At 37.8% G+C, this 16,849-nt stretch overlaps 1 protein-coding gene across 5 annotated transcripts in view; it reads left to right on the forward strand.

Annotated features, from left to right (window-relative positions):
- Positions 1 to 16,849, forward strand: part of UTRN (utrophin) — a 370,439-nt gene that overhangs the window by 153,601 nt on the left and 199,989 nt on the right. For all 5 annotated transcript variants that reach the window (XM_065835372.2, XM_065835371.2, XM_065835373.2 and 2 more), the window contains 3 exons: positions 1,530 to 1,735; positions 3,239 to 3,393; positions 8,509 to 8,698. In XM_065835372.2, the coding sequence (XP_065691444.2) occupies positions 1,530 to 1,735; positions 3,239 to 3,393; positions 8,509 to 8,698 (551 nt within the window). The remainder of the gene's footprint in view (positions 1 to 1,529; positions 1,736 to 3,238; positions 3,394 to 8,508; positions 8,699 to 16,849) is intronic.

Below are 16,849 nucleotides of genomic sequence, written 5' to 3' on the forward strand. Positions count from 1 at the left end.
TATGTTGTTAGTTGAAGCCTAATTACTCAAATAGCTAAGAGCACAGAAACAGAGAAAAGCTTTGTACCTGCAACTTCCCTCCCATTTACTATGTGGACACAGGCAATTAAAAACTCAGTCTCATCAAGAATTCTTTCCAGTCTTTCTGCCTTTGATATCGTACTGCTGCCCCTGACTCTTTCTAGGAACCCACCTTTTAAACCTACTCAATGCTGAGGCTACCAAGAGTTTCCCTGTTTTTCTGTCCTGTTTTGGTGAAGACTGAAAAGGGGAAATATGTCAGTAATGTGGAGAATAAGGTTAACCTGGCCATTAATAGGGAAAAATATATTAAAAAATATTCTTTCTATAATGATAGTACTACTATGTTAAAATCAAATACCTGTCGATTTCAACCAAGTTGTTCTTCTAGGGAGCTGTTTCTCAGGGATATTTTCTCCTTCCAGCTTTGTAGGGAGAACCTAAACACTTAAGAGGTTTTTCTCTGCAGTTCATTAGCCAGCGCAAAGGGTTATAGACTTTTTTCACTCCTGCTGGTTTTGTTTTGGGTGAAACCACTGATCTCTCCCAGCAGCTGCTCTTTTCCTTTGAACATGCTCTTTATACAATATAGGAACTGGTGATAGGGAAACCTGTTTCTACCTCTATAGACTTTCAAGTAATATGCTTTATTAAAATGGTCTGTAAGTATTACGAAAAAGGTACGATGCTATTGATTTCATTCTGGAGGCAGACTTACTGCTTTCCTTGATTCAGTTTTTTTTTTTTTTTTTTTTGTCCTGGGCTCTTGTCATGTTGTCTTTTTCACCCTTTGTTTATTAAAGGTTAAAGCCTGTTTGTCGATCATCTAATGTAACAGTATTTATTGAGTGAGGAACAGGAAGCTTGAAGTAAATGGGATGTGATCAATAACTGCCCTGTTCTGCTGTGTAACCTACAGAAGCCTGTAGAAACCTGTGGTGGAATGAAAGTGATGAAGTAGGCTGTTACTGGAGTGTTTCTACCTTGGCCAAAATTGTAGTAATTGTACCACTAGACTGCCTTCAACACACAGTGGTCTGGAAAGCCTAGTTCACTTTGTATAAGCTATCTAGATCTAAACAGTATGTATTTACCTATTTGTTTATATGTACTGGTTTAAGTTGCAGATGCACAAAGATGACTTACTGATATAGCCATCACCCTAAAACTGTGCTCCTTGGAGCCCTTCTGGTGGCATATTTCTGCAATGCAGCTGTGGTAGATTTGCCTCCCACATGTGCGTACTTAGAAAGTAAAATAATGCCCTTGAAATATTCCAGAAACAATAGTTGTTACCTGTATGATGACCTACTTAAACAAGAGGTAGCCAAACACCTGCATTTTTCAGTCGCTAGTGTGATTGTGTGAAATACAAGGGAAAATAAAACACTGAATATGGAAACTACTCTATTTGAGTAGTCTGTTTCTCTTGTCCTGAGAATTAAATGATATTTCTGGCTACTTGTTTGTTGCCTCGGGTTTTTCACATTCTGCATTGTCATCCCCAGTGGAGAAGGTGAAGAACCAGTGGGACAGCACACAGAACAGCGTGGAGCTGCGGCAGCAGCAGCTGAAGCACATGCTGGCAGACAGCCTGTGGTGGGATGAGCAGAGGCAAGAAATGGAGCGCCTCATGGAGCAGTGTGAGATCCGCCTGCGGATGCTCCTGCAGGCCCCAAGAGAGGCGCTTGCCAGACAGATCTCAGACAACAAAGTAAGACCACGTATGCTAATTTTTTTTTTCCCCTACCAGACTCCTTAGTCTACGCAATGCTAGTGGATTCAATTGATGTGTGAATATACAGTTTAGTTATAGGACTGATGTGACAATTCTGTCTCTTTTGGGGCATGATGTATTCTAAATTGTCTCTATTCTATTTATCAAGCTTCCTGAGACTCACTTTCTCGGAGGGAAACAGGTGGCATGTGTGCCTTTTTATGAGTGTGGTTGAAATAAGTACAACGTTGCATCAAATAGATGATATTATACAAAAAGCTTGAACCTCAGACCAATAAAAGTTTAATCACACAGTCACAGAATGTAGCATGTATTACTTCACTGAAACCTATTAACAGTAGTTTAGTAAATCCAGGACTGGACCAGGTTATTTAAAATTATCTTGAATTTCACTTCTGATGGGTACCAGGCATATTAAACGCGCTTTTTTTTTTTTTTCCATCCAATTCCATGTGATCTTCACTGCTTTTCGTATCACAGCAAACCTTCTGTGATAAATCAATAAGTCTGATGTTCATTGTCCTGATGGCTGTCAGCAAAAGAGCAGGCTGTAGGTGGCACAGGATGAGAACTAAAGAGACGAATCAATAAGGAAGGCCTCTTATCAGTGCAAGAGTTAGAAGAGGGCTATAAGATAGTTTTTTAAAGTGTGTGTGTATATCTACACATGTATGTACATATATATACACACATATATATATATATTCATGAAGGGACAATGTATGGCGCAGCTCAGTACAGAAAGAAGCAGAGACTATGATTGTGAGAAATCCTCACTTATCCGTAGCTATTTCAGTAAACAGTAAAATTGCGTGCTTTTCATTGTCTCTCTCTACATGAGCAGAGGATTATAAATGGACTATTAGGTCTGCTTTGCTTTCTTAAGTGAAAGTAGGTCTGTGCCTAAACATATAATGGAGGGAATGTAAGATAAAACTGGACACATATATGTATGCAAATATATTTTTTTTCATCTGGAAAGTTCAGGATTCTGTAAAGTCATGGAACCTTATGAATATCCTGCCACAATGAGCAAACACATCTAATGGATTTTCTTTGTTTAAAAACAAAACAAAAAAAACCCCACAAAACTGAAATAAAATTCTCATCCGGCACACTTCATTTATGCTGCTTTTAGCTGCTGCTTATGTCACTATTATCATAATTTGAACTTATTTATGCTATTAAAAATATTGAAGTGTTTTTACTTCTCTTGCCAGTAAAACATAAGTTGATTTTTCTAGCCGTTGGCAGTTCTGGTGAATATAATTTTTCCTAATCTATTTGTGTTTTGATTGTTTCATTGTCAGGACACTTAGTATTCGTAGATTTTATTTTTAAGATTTTTCTTCCAGATTAAAAATATGCGTATTTTTTATTAAAAAGGGGAAAAATGAGGGTGTTGTAGTATAGAATGCATGGTGTGAAAAATATTCTGATTTTTATTTTACTCTGTCTCATTCTGGTGTTCCTTTTCAGCTGTTAGTACACGATTTGCATAGAGGTGACATCACGGTAGCTGCATTCAATGATCTGTCTAATAAACTTCTTCGAGAGTATCGTGATGATGACACAAGGAGAGTGAAGGAAACCACTGACCAAATGAACACTTGTTGGGTTAATCTGAACCAAAGGTAATTATAAGCTGTTTGTCTTAAACTTGTATCCTATGTAGACATGTGTTCTGCAGTCTCTGACTGTTTCACTGCAACATTTAGGGTTATTGGGGATAGTTACTCAATTACAGTGAAGTTGTTTTGAATTTTGATGACGGAAATTTCCACAGTTCACCATGGAAGGCTTCTGGATGACTTCCCATTTATGTGGTGGGTTTTTTTTAAGGAAAAAAAAAAAAAATTTACTCTGATCTCTAATGTTTGGTCTCAGGTTTGCCTGTGGCTATTATTCTCTAAGTGTCTTCGAACAGTTCCTCTCCTGTTCCCTGATGCTGGTATGCTTAATGTATTTGTAGTTTGTTGCTGTGCTTTCTTTTCATAAGGCCGTAAGTATGCAGCTTGTTCTTCCAACGCATTAATCCACCATGGCCTTTCATCTGATGTAAAGGTTCCCTGAATGGGGTTGTGCTTTGAGTTCCTGAGTGGGATGCTTCTACCACTCCTATCTAGCAAGCACTTGAGCTGCAGGAAGCAAGACTTACTTGAAACTTACTTTATGGTCATCTATTACAACATATTTGCAAATGTGTCTTAATGAAAATATGGTATTTCCCTGTGCATAATGTTTTTTCCTGCAAAGTAATCTAATCTCTGCAGAAATTATTTTTAGTGTTTCATAGACAAAATTCAGAATAGTGTCTGACTCAGTGCCTGCAGCTCAAAGGACAATGTGGTTGGAGGGACAGAAGAGAAAATTGATCCTGTGTATATGGGAGGGGGGGAAATGACAACCTAACTCTGTATGTATGTGTGCATATATGTGCATGTAAAAGGGGCAACCCTTTTGTAATGAGATGTCAGTTAAAGGAACAAAAATCCCGGGTAATGAAACTTTTGAAGTTGATGTTGTGTTCTTGGGAGTGAGAGGAGGAGAACTTTTTGGTGGCAAAAGTAAGTAATGAAGGAAAATGGCGCTTCTATAATTTTGTACTCTTTATGTGGCAGCTGGTTTCCTGGTCATGTCCATTGAGCGATGAAGTACAAAATAGACGAAACTTTGTATGACTCATTTCGTGTGATCATCTGAGAGAGAAAAAAAGTTTGTTAATCTCTAAATGTTTTGAGACATAAGATAGGATTTTTCAAGTGAGTAAAATATTTCATAGTTATTCTGTGTGATGTGGACAACTTGTTTTCATGGTTCTTCAGAGAACTTCCGATAGACTTTGGGAAAGGCTTGGGCATATGACAAAACTTCCTTTTTACTTTTATTTTTTTTGAATTAGGTCATAGTGATAAGATGATCTCCTCAAATGGCCCTTCCTGACCATTCGTTTTCATTAAGATCAGGGAGCGTTTTTACCATCAGATTTAAGACTAAAGAACGTTTTTACCATCAGACCATCCTTTCTTTCCTCAAACTAATAATTTTTCCAAAATAATTTCATCCAACTGTCATGAAGACATCTGGGGCTGAAGATGCAATTAGAGGGTGAGGGGAAACAGCTCATTGTTGGATTAGCAGTAATAGTAGACTCCAGCTCTGTGGTAGTTTCATTCACCTTCAAACTTGGCAGCATTTTAGCTAGAACTGTCATAAAACTGCCCATCACTCAGAACAGGTGACCAGGAAGAAGAACTCCTGCTTGGAAGCCTCTTAATTATTTTTGAATCTGCTTGAAATCTGGAATTAGGAGTTGTGTTATGTTGTGTATAACTGAAGCTCCTGGACAACCATCAGTGGGGCTACTGTTTTGAAGTCTGCAGCCCTAGGAAGAGGAGTATCTGCTTTGTCTTTTAACCTGGGACAGAATGTAAAGGAGAACTCCAAGGGCCAGTGAGTAGCCAGAGTGTGGAGCAACAGAGTAGAATTTAAAGGGGAGAATGTGCAGTGAAAACATCTTTTAAAGGGAATGAAGTTTTATCTTTGTTTTAAATGCAATAAATGGAAATACTAGTGAATCGTGAGTGACAAGGCTTATTCTGTGTGCCACATCTCAAGGATATGCAAGGGTTGTGCATGGAGTACATGTGGCCCTGTGGCTTCTATAAGCACAGTTCTGTATTTATAGTGTAATGCATTAAAATACCAGTTTGTTCCCATGCTTGGAGGTTGTGGAAGAATCATTGTCTGAATAGCATAAGAACACTACCAGGAAGACTGTAACCATGGCATGTAAAGTTAAGGAGCTTATTTTAAAACTGTTGGCATTAAAAGATTGAAGCTCCCCAGCTTGACATTGTGTAAATTGGATACTTTGCCCAGTGGCTATTTATGTTCTATTTTTATACTTCAGGGTGAAACTGTTGTAATTCGCTGTGTTTCTGCTACCTCAGTAATGGATTAGAACTGCTGTCTGTACTGTCTTGGATGTTATTTTCTGAGTTTCTTTTGATCATGCACTTGGATGCATTGCAGATTTTTAGTTCAAATCTGAGAAAATAATTGGGTGGAACAGAGAGCTGAAACAGTGCCATGAAAACTTGAATAGTAGAGTTACAATTTTCTTGGACACATCTTTGCTAATAGAATCTGCTTAGACCTCCACTATCACCATGGTACATGAAGTTAGCTGCATTTGTAAAGGATTCTCCAGATTCTACTTATATTTAATTCTTACATCCTGCAAAGACCCTCTGTCTTTTAACGCTGTTCAAATTGTATTAGAATAATATGAAAATCTGAGTCATCTCTTTGTAGTATGGGGTCGTTGTTAACCTGCAGTACAGAGATGTCCATCATTTTCTATTTTACATATTTGGCTTTTACTGGAAGGAAATTAAAGTATTTGCATCTGCACTGTGAAAGTGTTGTTCCCTACTGCTGAATAGGTCCTCTTTAAAAGAACCCATGTAATCTTAGAACATTGATTGTAAATCTGTTAATTTATGATGCTGGAGTAGGCATTTAGTGAAAGGAATGATTTTCAGCTTTTATTAGAATATCAGGACAGCAGTGGGACCATAATAGGATTTTATTCTTTCCTTTAATTTGAACCAAGCAGCAAGTTTGAGAAATAAGAACTTTATGCTGAAGACGACATTCTTCAATGAATGTTGTTAGCTACAAAGTTCAGAATGTCTCAGTTCCCGTCTAGTACATCAGTACTTCAACTTAGAGATCTGGGTCACTTAGAGTGTTTCATCCTTTGGGGCTTTTCTTTTTCTTTGAAGGTCACCTTTATTACCAGTCTGTTCATCCTGTTGTGACTCCTGTTCTTCCACCTTTGACCTTAACCCCCTGCTAGGGAAGAAAATCCCTGCAGAGGGAGAGAGTTTTGATATCAAGGCACATAACTGCTTTTACTTTACATTTTTCTTGCAGTTCTTTGGTGTGATCTAATTTTTGAGCTGGTGCTTGTTATCTTTTCTAGGCAATATCTATCAAACCATTTGTAATCCCTAGCACGCGATTTATGATTTTTTTCTTAAGAGTGGGTGAAGCATTGCAGACCTTCACGTGAGAAGCAAGAATGAAGGCTTCATACCCTGCTAGTCATTTACCAGTAGCCAAAACTTGGGCAAGCATGAAGTCAGGAATGATTCACACACTCTTATTTTGGATAAAGCAATTATTAACAAGTGATGTAAGACCTAAGCTCCTGAAGGGGAGTAGCAACACTATCTTTTTGCAAGTAGCATCTAGAAAATTCAGTTGGTTACGCTAATGCTTAGGAATGTAAGCCTAGCAGAATTGGGGTTGCATGAGGTTTTCTTACTGCTCTTGAAAGAAAATAACTTCTCCTTGCACCTGTCTTTTCTGATGTGCTAGTAAACCAGAATACTGGCTTGGAAACATCATCTTGAATGGTACAGAACACCTGCAGCTTCTTTTCTAAAAAGAATATTTTGACTGCTTTTGAAATTTGTGATTCTAAACATGGTAATTCCTCATACTGCTGAGCAGTACAGTTGCCACAGCATGGCAAGGAAGAAAGAAAGCCTAAGTAGAATAGGAAGTGGAAGACACATAAGTTTGGGCTTCTCTGGAAAAACATGTTCAATTCATGTTGAAATATTAAATGCCGAGTGTTTTGGCCTTGTCTTACTTGCAATTAAATATTACTTTACCCTTAACACCTTAGAAATATCACAGTATGGTTAGTGCTTGATGTGAGAATAAAATTGAACTTCCTACTTACGTATCACCAGCATTCTAGATAGTGGCCCTGTGCAGTGTGCTGGTGTGGAACAGACCATTTCTTTCTTTTGTCCTGTTTTTGGGAAAAGGGATATTGCAGAATAACAGCCTCAAATGGGTGAAATTTAGCTTGTCGTGCTTTAATTAACATTGTTAATCAAAGCTTTTAAAATTGCTGACTGTAACAGTTTCCCATATGAGTTTTATTTCAATGAAAAGGAAACAGTTCTGTTATACAGAAGCATAATGTGGTCCTTTCTCTGAGGAAATTTTTTCAAGTTGCTTACCAACAATATAATCCAAAGGTTTTAAATGAGTTCCTCACATTGTAAAATTCCCCTTAAAACAAAAACCAAACACTTTTGTGTTTGTACCAGCCAGCAATCTTTTGTACTGATTGAAAATTTGAACAATGTTATGCCAGTCATTTGTAGATTTAAGCATGATGAGCATGGCTTGACTGTTTTGATGGCAGTTTATGTTCTGTGTGTTTGAGTGATAGTGTCAAAAGTCTCGTATTTTAGCAGAGAGAACCAGGTATTTGACTTTTCATCTCTCAGCACTTGAACTGTTACAAATTTAGGGAAAAGTTTCTGTTCACTGCAAAAGAGGACCAAAAAAATCCCCCAAACCCTCAGTGTTTCTACTCTGTATAATTTTTGTAGATGAGGGAATGGGAATAACACTTCTACCATTTAGGATACTGTAAGTCTGTGATGGTACTACTCAAAAAGGAAAAGTTAAGTTTTTAATTAATAATTTAATTTTGTCTATATGACTTTTTAAAAAATGCTGTGGCTTATATAACCAGTTCAGAACATCTGTAGATAGCTATGGATATAATAACCTGAGAAACAGTGACGTCAATAATGATAAAACAAACTGTGACAGATGTATGTTCTCTTAATAGAGACAACTTTTGGATTTCCTTTTAGTGATTTTCTTATGATGCATGTGATGTGATAGCATTCTGACACTTGTCTTGTTTTCAGAGCTGTTGATTGGCAGAATTTCTTGGAGACAGAGCTGAAGACAGTGCAGGCCTCACACAAGGATCTGGAGAGCTTCCTCAAGTGGCTTCAAGAAGCAGAAACGACAGTTAATGTTCTCGCAGATGCATCCCAGCGTGAGAACACTGCTCAGGACAGTGTCTGCATAAGGGAACTCAGGAAACAGATGCAGGTGAGAAACTAGATAATACTGCTGTTGTTCGTCCTTCTTCTCAATGGCAAATGTTATAAAGCAAAGCTATCTGCTAGAGAGAAGAAACCAGCAACATTATGGGAAGGTGTTTGAAAAATGGTATTTTAGAAGTCAAGTATGTGAAGGAAGCAGATTTTTTTTTTCCCTTAAGGTCTGAAATACATATTTTGTGGACATCTGTGGCACTGATGGCCCTAAAATAGTCTTTGGAGGGTGACCATATTCAGGAAGTATATTATACCTTGGAGGGTGACCGTGTTCAGGAAGTGTATGCTTGATTAAACCAAGTCGTGTTGCTTGATTGTCCAACCAAACAATTTAATCTACTTGTCTCAAAGTAAAACCATCCTGGACTGCACTGTCTCCTGTCCCTGCCTGCTGCCTTCCTACTACTTTTCCAGCAATCCAAGCAGTTGTCACACTTGGATCACCTCTTCTCACTCTCCTGCTGCCCAGCAGGTCCCCAGCTGGCCGGTGTTCCTGCATAGGCCACACACTGGAAATCTGAGAAATAACTGATGAGACTACCTGTCGCCACTTACAGTCCTTTTTAATACGTGGACACCTTAGCTTGTCTAAAATCTAGAAGTAAGATCCTTTTTCCCTATCTAAAAAGCTGAGTACCACGTCGTCTGGCTGTTCCTGCCTTTGCATATCCCACACATCTCCACTGGGGAGATGGGAGGGACAGAGAGGAGCAGGGTTCAGTCTGCTTTAAGGGTACAGGGTATTGAGGGAAAACAGGAGGAAAGGATGGGGAGACCCAACAGCTCTTTTGAAAATTAATATCTTTAGATCTTTGGCAGCTAAAGGTTGAAATCACTGGCTAAAAGTGTTTTTATGTTTCTATGATATGTGAATTTCCTTTGTCCTGTTTACCTGATGTGAACGCTGTTCATGTGTCATCTTTCTCCTGAATATTTTAATATTTTTTCCCTCAGTTGCCTCATTTAGCACTGTAATTTTGATATGCACAGAACCAGGCAGGCAGTTCAGTTATTAAATTGTTCCCTCTGGTTTGGCAATGTTGTCTGTGGTCTAAGTTCATGGGGCTTGAAAGACTTATAATGAAAAAAGTGCTACTTTCAGCAGTGCTGTTAATCTGAACATTGAATTTAAATGAAACAAGACAGTTTTAAAGTATCTGATAGCAAGCTGCTCGCTTTAATCATTATGAAAAGAACAATATATTGTGGAAGCTTGTGTCTGTTGAAGATGACATGTCACTTACCAATGTTAATATGATTCTGGTCAGTCAGGTAACTCATCTGTAGATATGTGACTCTTTGTGAAATGCTGAGAGTAGTCTGTAATGGTACTACCTAGAAGTCAATATTATACTTTCTGTTGGCAAAAAAACCCGAAAAAGTAATATAGTGTAGGTGAAAGAGCTAAAAGGAGGCTGTGGGAAGCTGGCAGCATGAGGCAGTGCTGTGTGTAGATAGACTTATTTCTGCATTACCTTGCTTTATATGTAGTCAATCATACCAGGATTAAGCTGTTATTTCACACATCGCTTGTTGGCTCTATGCAGCTGTGAAGTGCCTTGGTCATGGAAGATTGTTCACCCTTCTTCATCCTGTTGCAGTCTGGTTAAAACTGCCAGAGTTGTGTTGTGTTGTGGACAAGACTGCCTGCTGTGTGAAGAAGGTCCATAACCAGTTCTTGACTATGCCTGTTGTCCTGGCTTGCAACCATTGAGAATGCAGATGCAGGTGCTTGGGCATGGCCTCTCTTTGTTCAGCATCCTGTTACCTGATATTCTCCATCTTTTTCTGTGACTGTATGCTTCTATGCATTGTGCACATGAAGCATAATCGCTTAACTTACCTGTGATTTTACGTAACACTGTGAGATCTTTTCAGCTACCAAAGGAAGTAGAGCATGTCAAAGGCTGTCATAGTGTAATGGCTTCCAAAATGAATTTTTACCCTACCACCTTTTAGTCTCACTTTAAATATAACTGAAAGCATTCATATTATGATACTGCTAAACACTGTAAAACCAATGTTGCTGTTTTCAAATATTCACTGAAATGAACTTTGGGAAAAAAAAAATAAATGAAGCTCTAACACCTTACCGTACCTTAAAAAATCAAGCCGCACTCCATTGCAAGTTCTTAAGCTTAATATCTGATTAAACAAAGACAATTTCCTGTTCTTCTGCTACTGAATTGTATAAAATAACAATGTTCTCCTCTTTGTGCTTTGTTGAATGCGTGAAGAAGTATTTTTTCTAAATGGTTATAAAAGGAATGCAGGGCTCATGACTTTTTTTTTGCTCTGTGTGAAGATGCTTCTGCCCTCAAGGCCTGTGCATTGAGTAAAACTTTACTATGAGCTGAAGGTGTGATAAATTCCAGGTGAAATATGTGCTGAACACGGACATGATGATTTTTTGTTGTTGTTGTTATATGTCATGCATTTTTGAAACAGTATCATCTCTTAAAGTGGCATCTGTACGTGTACATCAGAGGACTAGCATCTGTTGCATTTTGGGGCTAACTTGTCTGGCTGCAGCTCAAGTCACTCTACAGTGGAACCAGTGATCTGGACACCATTAAAGCCTTGTTTTGCTTTCTGTTGTGACATCTGAGACTAGCAACAGTACTGTGCAAATAATGAGAAGTTTGAGTGTGGAAATGATTTCTTTTTGAAAAGGAGGAAATTCATAATTATAGCACCAGTCTTTCTGATTCATTCTCTCGGTATCTAAATTTTGCAGAAGACTTTCCTTTCAGGTTTGTGCCAAAACACTCCAATCTGTGTCACAAAATTTTTAGCAGTCACCCAAAAGAGTTTAAAACCTAATTTGAAACAAGATGCAGAAAATGAATGAGGAAACAGTAAGAAGTAATGCTGGGTCAATGTCTGTGAAGTGCCTACAGATGCAAAGATGTTAAAAATAATTGGGAGGTCTTGTTTTATTGTAAATTAAAATCAATGTGACTAGTGGTTGGCTGCTTATTTATCTCATGGCTTGATTCAGACTTGTATATTAGCTGGAAGCAAAAAAGCAGAACTGAAAGAAAATGGCAGGTGTAAGGGATCAGAAGGGACCTCAGAAGGTATAAGCCAGGAGAAATGGAGTACAGGGGAGTGGTTCAAATAAGTGGTGGAGATGATGAAAAAAGGGCGAGTCTGGCAAGGTGGAGAGGATTTCTATATACAGAACAGAATGAAGGCTCTGTTTCCTAAAAATGATGTTGTCATTGGTGCTGGACAGATCAGGAACAAAACAGACCACAGATAAAAGGGGTTTGCCTGTGGACTGGTAGAAATACTGATTCAGTTCTAAAAATAAGGATGAAAAGGTGGTGCTGGCAGAATTGAATGGGAAGAGTTTTCAAATGCCCTGTATCTTCAGCCTGCACTTGACATTCATCACCTTGGATGGAAAGTGCATGAGAAGTGGGAAACCAGTGTATAATTCATGGAATCTAAACTGTGCATTATCTAGGATCATATGAACTCATCATGCTACCTGTAGTTGGTGCCTCTATACTGCACTGTTGGATGTGCTTGAAATGTGTACGTACCTGCTCACGTGGCAATATGCACATTAAATAATAGTTACTTGTAATGGTATCTACCATCTACTGTGTTGATAATATCCTACCTGAGCATTTGCTACAGCAACCCCTCTAATAGATGTTTAAGTAGATTCATGATAGCACCTTGGGAAGTAATAAATAGCTGTACTGCATTGGGAGTGCCTTGTTGTTGGCAACACTTCTATACTCCTGGGCATGCTAGTGCCATACTTAGATGGCTTAATTCTGCTTTGTCATGGGAACAAAAGTCAAAATGAAGTCATCTTGTTGGATTCCAGGATGGCTAGAAAAAAGGGTGATGGCACAACTGTATGCTTTTAGTTTGTCAAAACCCTGTTCATTTTTGTCCTAATAAGTCATTCAGGAAAATATTTTAGTTGAAACAGCTCCTGAAAAACATTCCTACTTTCTGGTGCAAGTGAGAATCCTTCGAGATCCCTTTGACTAAATTAGCTTTAAGAGAGTTTTCATAGAAGAGAGGTTTACCCCCTGCAGTTTTTCCTTTTGTGTTGGGTAATCTGGTTTTAAGAAGCGCCTGTGTGATTTATTAGTCTTTAGCGTATGGTTGATATAATTAGGGCAGGTATCCCTCTGCTCCTCTCTCAAGATTTCTAGCACAGTCTGTTATTCACTCACTCTACAGCTCTGCCAGAGCTGTGTTCAGTCGGAGAGCGAGAGCGTCCTTTCCCAGAGTGAGGGAGCAAATGCTCATTCTGCCGATAGGAAGAAGCTACTGGGGGAGATAAACTGTTGTGATACACTGGAGCCGTCTTCCTGAAGGAATTCCTTTTTTGTTCCTGCAGCTTTCAGGCTTAAATTAATAACCTTTCTTGGCTATTTAGTGCACTTCTGAACGGTGGGAGACGCTCAGCTGCTCAACAACTTCATTCACCCTCTGCACAAGCAGAGCTGAGCAGTAGAGGTTAGAAGAATCTGTGAAGGCTTTTTTTTTTTTTTTTTTTTTTTTGCGTTTGTTTTGTGGGGTTATTCTGGGAGAGAAACTTATGCTGTATCAACCTCCTCTGCCTTTGAAACATATAAAGCCTGTGGCTGGCAAAAGCAGTCCTGGAAGAGAGCATGCTCAGAAAGCTGGCAAATCGTTGTCCAGTGACTGAGAGGAAATGATAGTTGCTGTTCATTTATAATGCAAATTCTGAGGTGTCTTCAGAAGTGTGGCAAACTTAAAATGATGGCTGTGGTGAGAACGTCTCTGCAGAAAGTTGTGGTGTTGTTGCATCGTTTACAGAGAATGGCAGTTTCTTCTCCCCGTTACCAGAAGCTTTGTAAGGTAAGAAATATAATCCCTAAATCTTGAGTGTCTAGTGCTAACGCTGTTGTCTTTCTGAGATAAAAAGAAAGAAAGTGAGAATGGGATGAGTGTCAAAAGTATATAGGCTATATAGTGTGTTTTTAAACCCTGTCATACTCTCATGTGCATGTTTTGTTAAAGAATGCAATACAAAAAAAAAAAAACCAAAATAACCCCATGCTTGTCAGAGTGATACAATTTTTTTAAAAAGTATTCCCTTGCCTACCATTGAAGTATCTGGAAAGAAACTGTTACTGTTCAACAATCTTTTGTAAAATACTCCCACATTTCATTTTCCAAAGGAGTTGGTTAATTCTTGGCAAATGCAGTACTTTAACTCCTGGGTACCCATTATGTAGAATAACTGAGTTCTTCCATGCCCAACACTTTTGAGCTTCATGAAACTTTTAATTAGGAATGAGTTCAGCAAACTAATACACAGCCATGAATTTTGACTTCATCTGCCTGTATTTATAGATTTCTCTCAGAGATAAAAAATAAGGAAAAGTTGGAGGAAAAGCATGTTGATATAGACTACCGCTCGTATTGATATTTTTGTTGTTACCTGTTTTGATGGCTCACTATTCTCACTATTTCTGTTTCCACTGAGACTCTGTTTACTTCTTTTCTTTTGGACAGATTCGGTAGTTCAGATCTTTAATACTGGGGTAATGATCTAAGCTACCTAGTAAAAATCATTTTTAAGATCACTCACCAAATTTTTATATATATATATCGATCTGGTCTATAAAGTCCACAAATTAATACTGCTGCAATGTTGATGCTTGTGTGGGATGGTTATACTGTGCTGTATTATTGGACATTCATGTAAGGATCCTGCTTTGCAACTTTGGAAAAATATAGCATTGGAGAGGTCTTCAACTGTATACTGACATAACCATATAGAAATTCTATTTGGCTGCCTTGGAACTTGCTTTTCTTTATTCTTGTTGCTCACGATACTTTAAAACTGCCTGTGTGTTTTGGTGAAATTATTTCTGAGTTTTGCATGCGAAGTGCATGACCACGTCTGGTTCTGACGATAACTGTAACTCATGACGCTTGCTTCAATCTGAAATGTGTTTTCTATTATGAGAAATACAAAAAATGACATCAGGTAAAAGAGATCCCACCTCTACAGCGGAGTTTGGAAGTAAGAAAAGGGTATAATGCAGTATCTGGTGCCTAACAGTTAAGCTTGTAGGGGAAGTTCTGGCATACAGGGAAAATCACATTGTTTTTAAATGGGTCTTTGGTGTCCTTCTGTTTACAAAGCTATACTTAGAGGTGTATCTTCATTTATGAAGAATGTTAGACAGTAGTTTGTGTATATACAAGCTATTTTAACAGGCATGCCTCGGTTATTCTTGTCTTTATCAGTTCTATGCTTTTGCGAAGGGAAATCATTTTCATTACAGACACAATTTTTAATTGTCTTTCCACTAGCAATAGGAAATTAGAAGTTCTTTAAAACCTATTCAGTCACATTTTTGTGTATAAGCTTGTTTGTAACAATGTTTGTCAAACAAGAACTATTTAGTGACTCTTGCAGCAATAATTATTTGCCAATTAGCCTGAGAGCCTAGTAAAAGATTGGATACTTAATTTATTGAGTTTAACTCTACCCAAGGGGTAGTAAAAAAAAATCTTCTCGAAGGCTGTTATTAAAATACATTTTCTGATTGAGAATCCATGCAGTGATAGCCTTGGGAATTTTTGTGTAGGTTAAAATTACACACTGTCTGTTTTTCTGTTTGTTAAAAAATCATGTGACTTAGTTTTTTCAGATGTCTGTGCTTAGTTTACTGAAAGAATTGTTGGTCTGCCCGCAGAGTTCAATCAGACACTGAAGGAAAAAGGGATAGTTTACAATCCCAGTCACTTCCAGCAGGTGTCAATGTAAGGCAATGATATATGGGAGTCTGGCGATGGAAATGTTAATACTGAGATGAGAAAATGGTATGGAAATTACAAATTAAAAGCAACTATGAAAGCATGTCAGGAAGGATTTCTTGTAGTCCTCTTTAGAATTTCACAAGTTTGTACATGTCTTGTGATCTCTGGGGATACACTAATACAGTTCAGTTCTGTCGAAGAGTTCTGTTTACTACATAGTATATGAATTATTGCATTGTGTACAGGATAGTTGCTTCATGAACTAGAATCTAAATGTTTTATTTGAGGTGTCCTCTGAAGCATAACAGAGTGCCAAGGAAATAAACATTGTAAAAGTGCTAATGAAATACATAAGACAAATTTTTGAAGCTAGTGTTTGTCTGGTTTAAATTGCACTGTTTATAAAAGACTAAACGATGTTTTATTATTGAACTGTACTGGGGAAAGTCATAGTTTTTCCTCTTACAAATGGCTTCATGTAATAGTAGCGCTCAGCATTCATAATCTTCATTTTGAAAATTCTTAAAAGCACAAACAAAAATAAACATATCAGTGACATATTGCAGTGCTGTTGAAAAACAGGAAATCCAAGGTTCAGGATATTTGTTCTTTTGCTTCTTTTTCTTTCACTAATTTCTTTGTACCACAGTGAGTTTTGCCAGATGTAACTTCTAGCTAATATTGTTGTTTGGTTCTTTTACACTGAAGTTAGTGGTATACCAGGGCAAAATGTGTACACTTCACATGGTGTTGTCAGGACAAGGTGTAGTAAGTTTCACTTGATTGTTGTTAGCAGCTTTGTTTTGTAATTCTTTGGGGATGTTTTGATACTCAAAGTAAACAACCAGAAAAATGCTTTGTAGGGGCTTGTCATATGCTCTGTATTCTTGTTAATATGCGTTTCTTCCTAAAAGAACGGTTTCTATTAGGTATGATCAACTAGCTCAGACAAGAATGAATTTAGATTTTTATTGGGAACATCAAAAATCATGGTAAGGTACAAATCAATAGATCTCTTCTGAGAGAACAGAATTACAATATTACTTACAAAAATGATGTAGAAAATTGGGAAGGTTTCTCTAACTTCCTTGACAAAAGTGAATGAATGGTGTGTCTCTCTCAGGCAGTAATTGATTATCTTAAAATATGTATCCTACTTGTGGAGCTTGACTGTGGCATTTTTGGAAAACATTGCTGGTATTCAGGAACTGGAGCATTGATCCACTGGAGGACAGACTGAGGAATATAGTTACTAGCTGAGAGAGTATTTACTCATTTATTTTGTGATGACTTCTTGAGAAGAACCTTCTTTAAAAAGAAAGAAATTATCAACCCCCTTTGTATAAAATATTTGAAACCTTCAACCTGATAC

Source organism: Patagioenas fasciata, chromosome 3 (genome assembly GCF_037038585.1).
Source record: "Patagioenas fasciata isolate bPatFas1 chromosome 3, bPatFas1.hap1, whole genome shotgun sequence".
NCBI lineage: Eukaryota > Metazoa > Chordata > Aves > Columbiformes > Columbidae > Patagioenas > Patagioenas fasciata.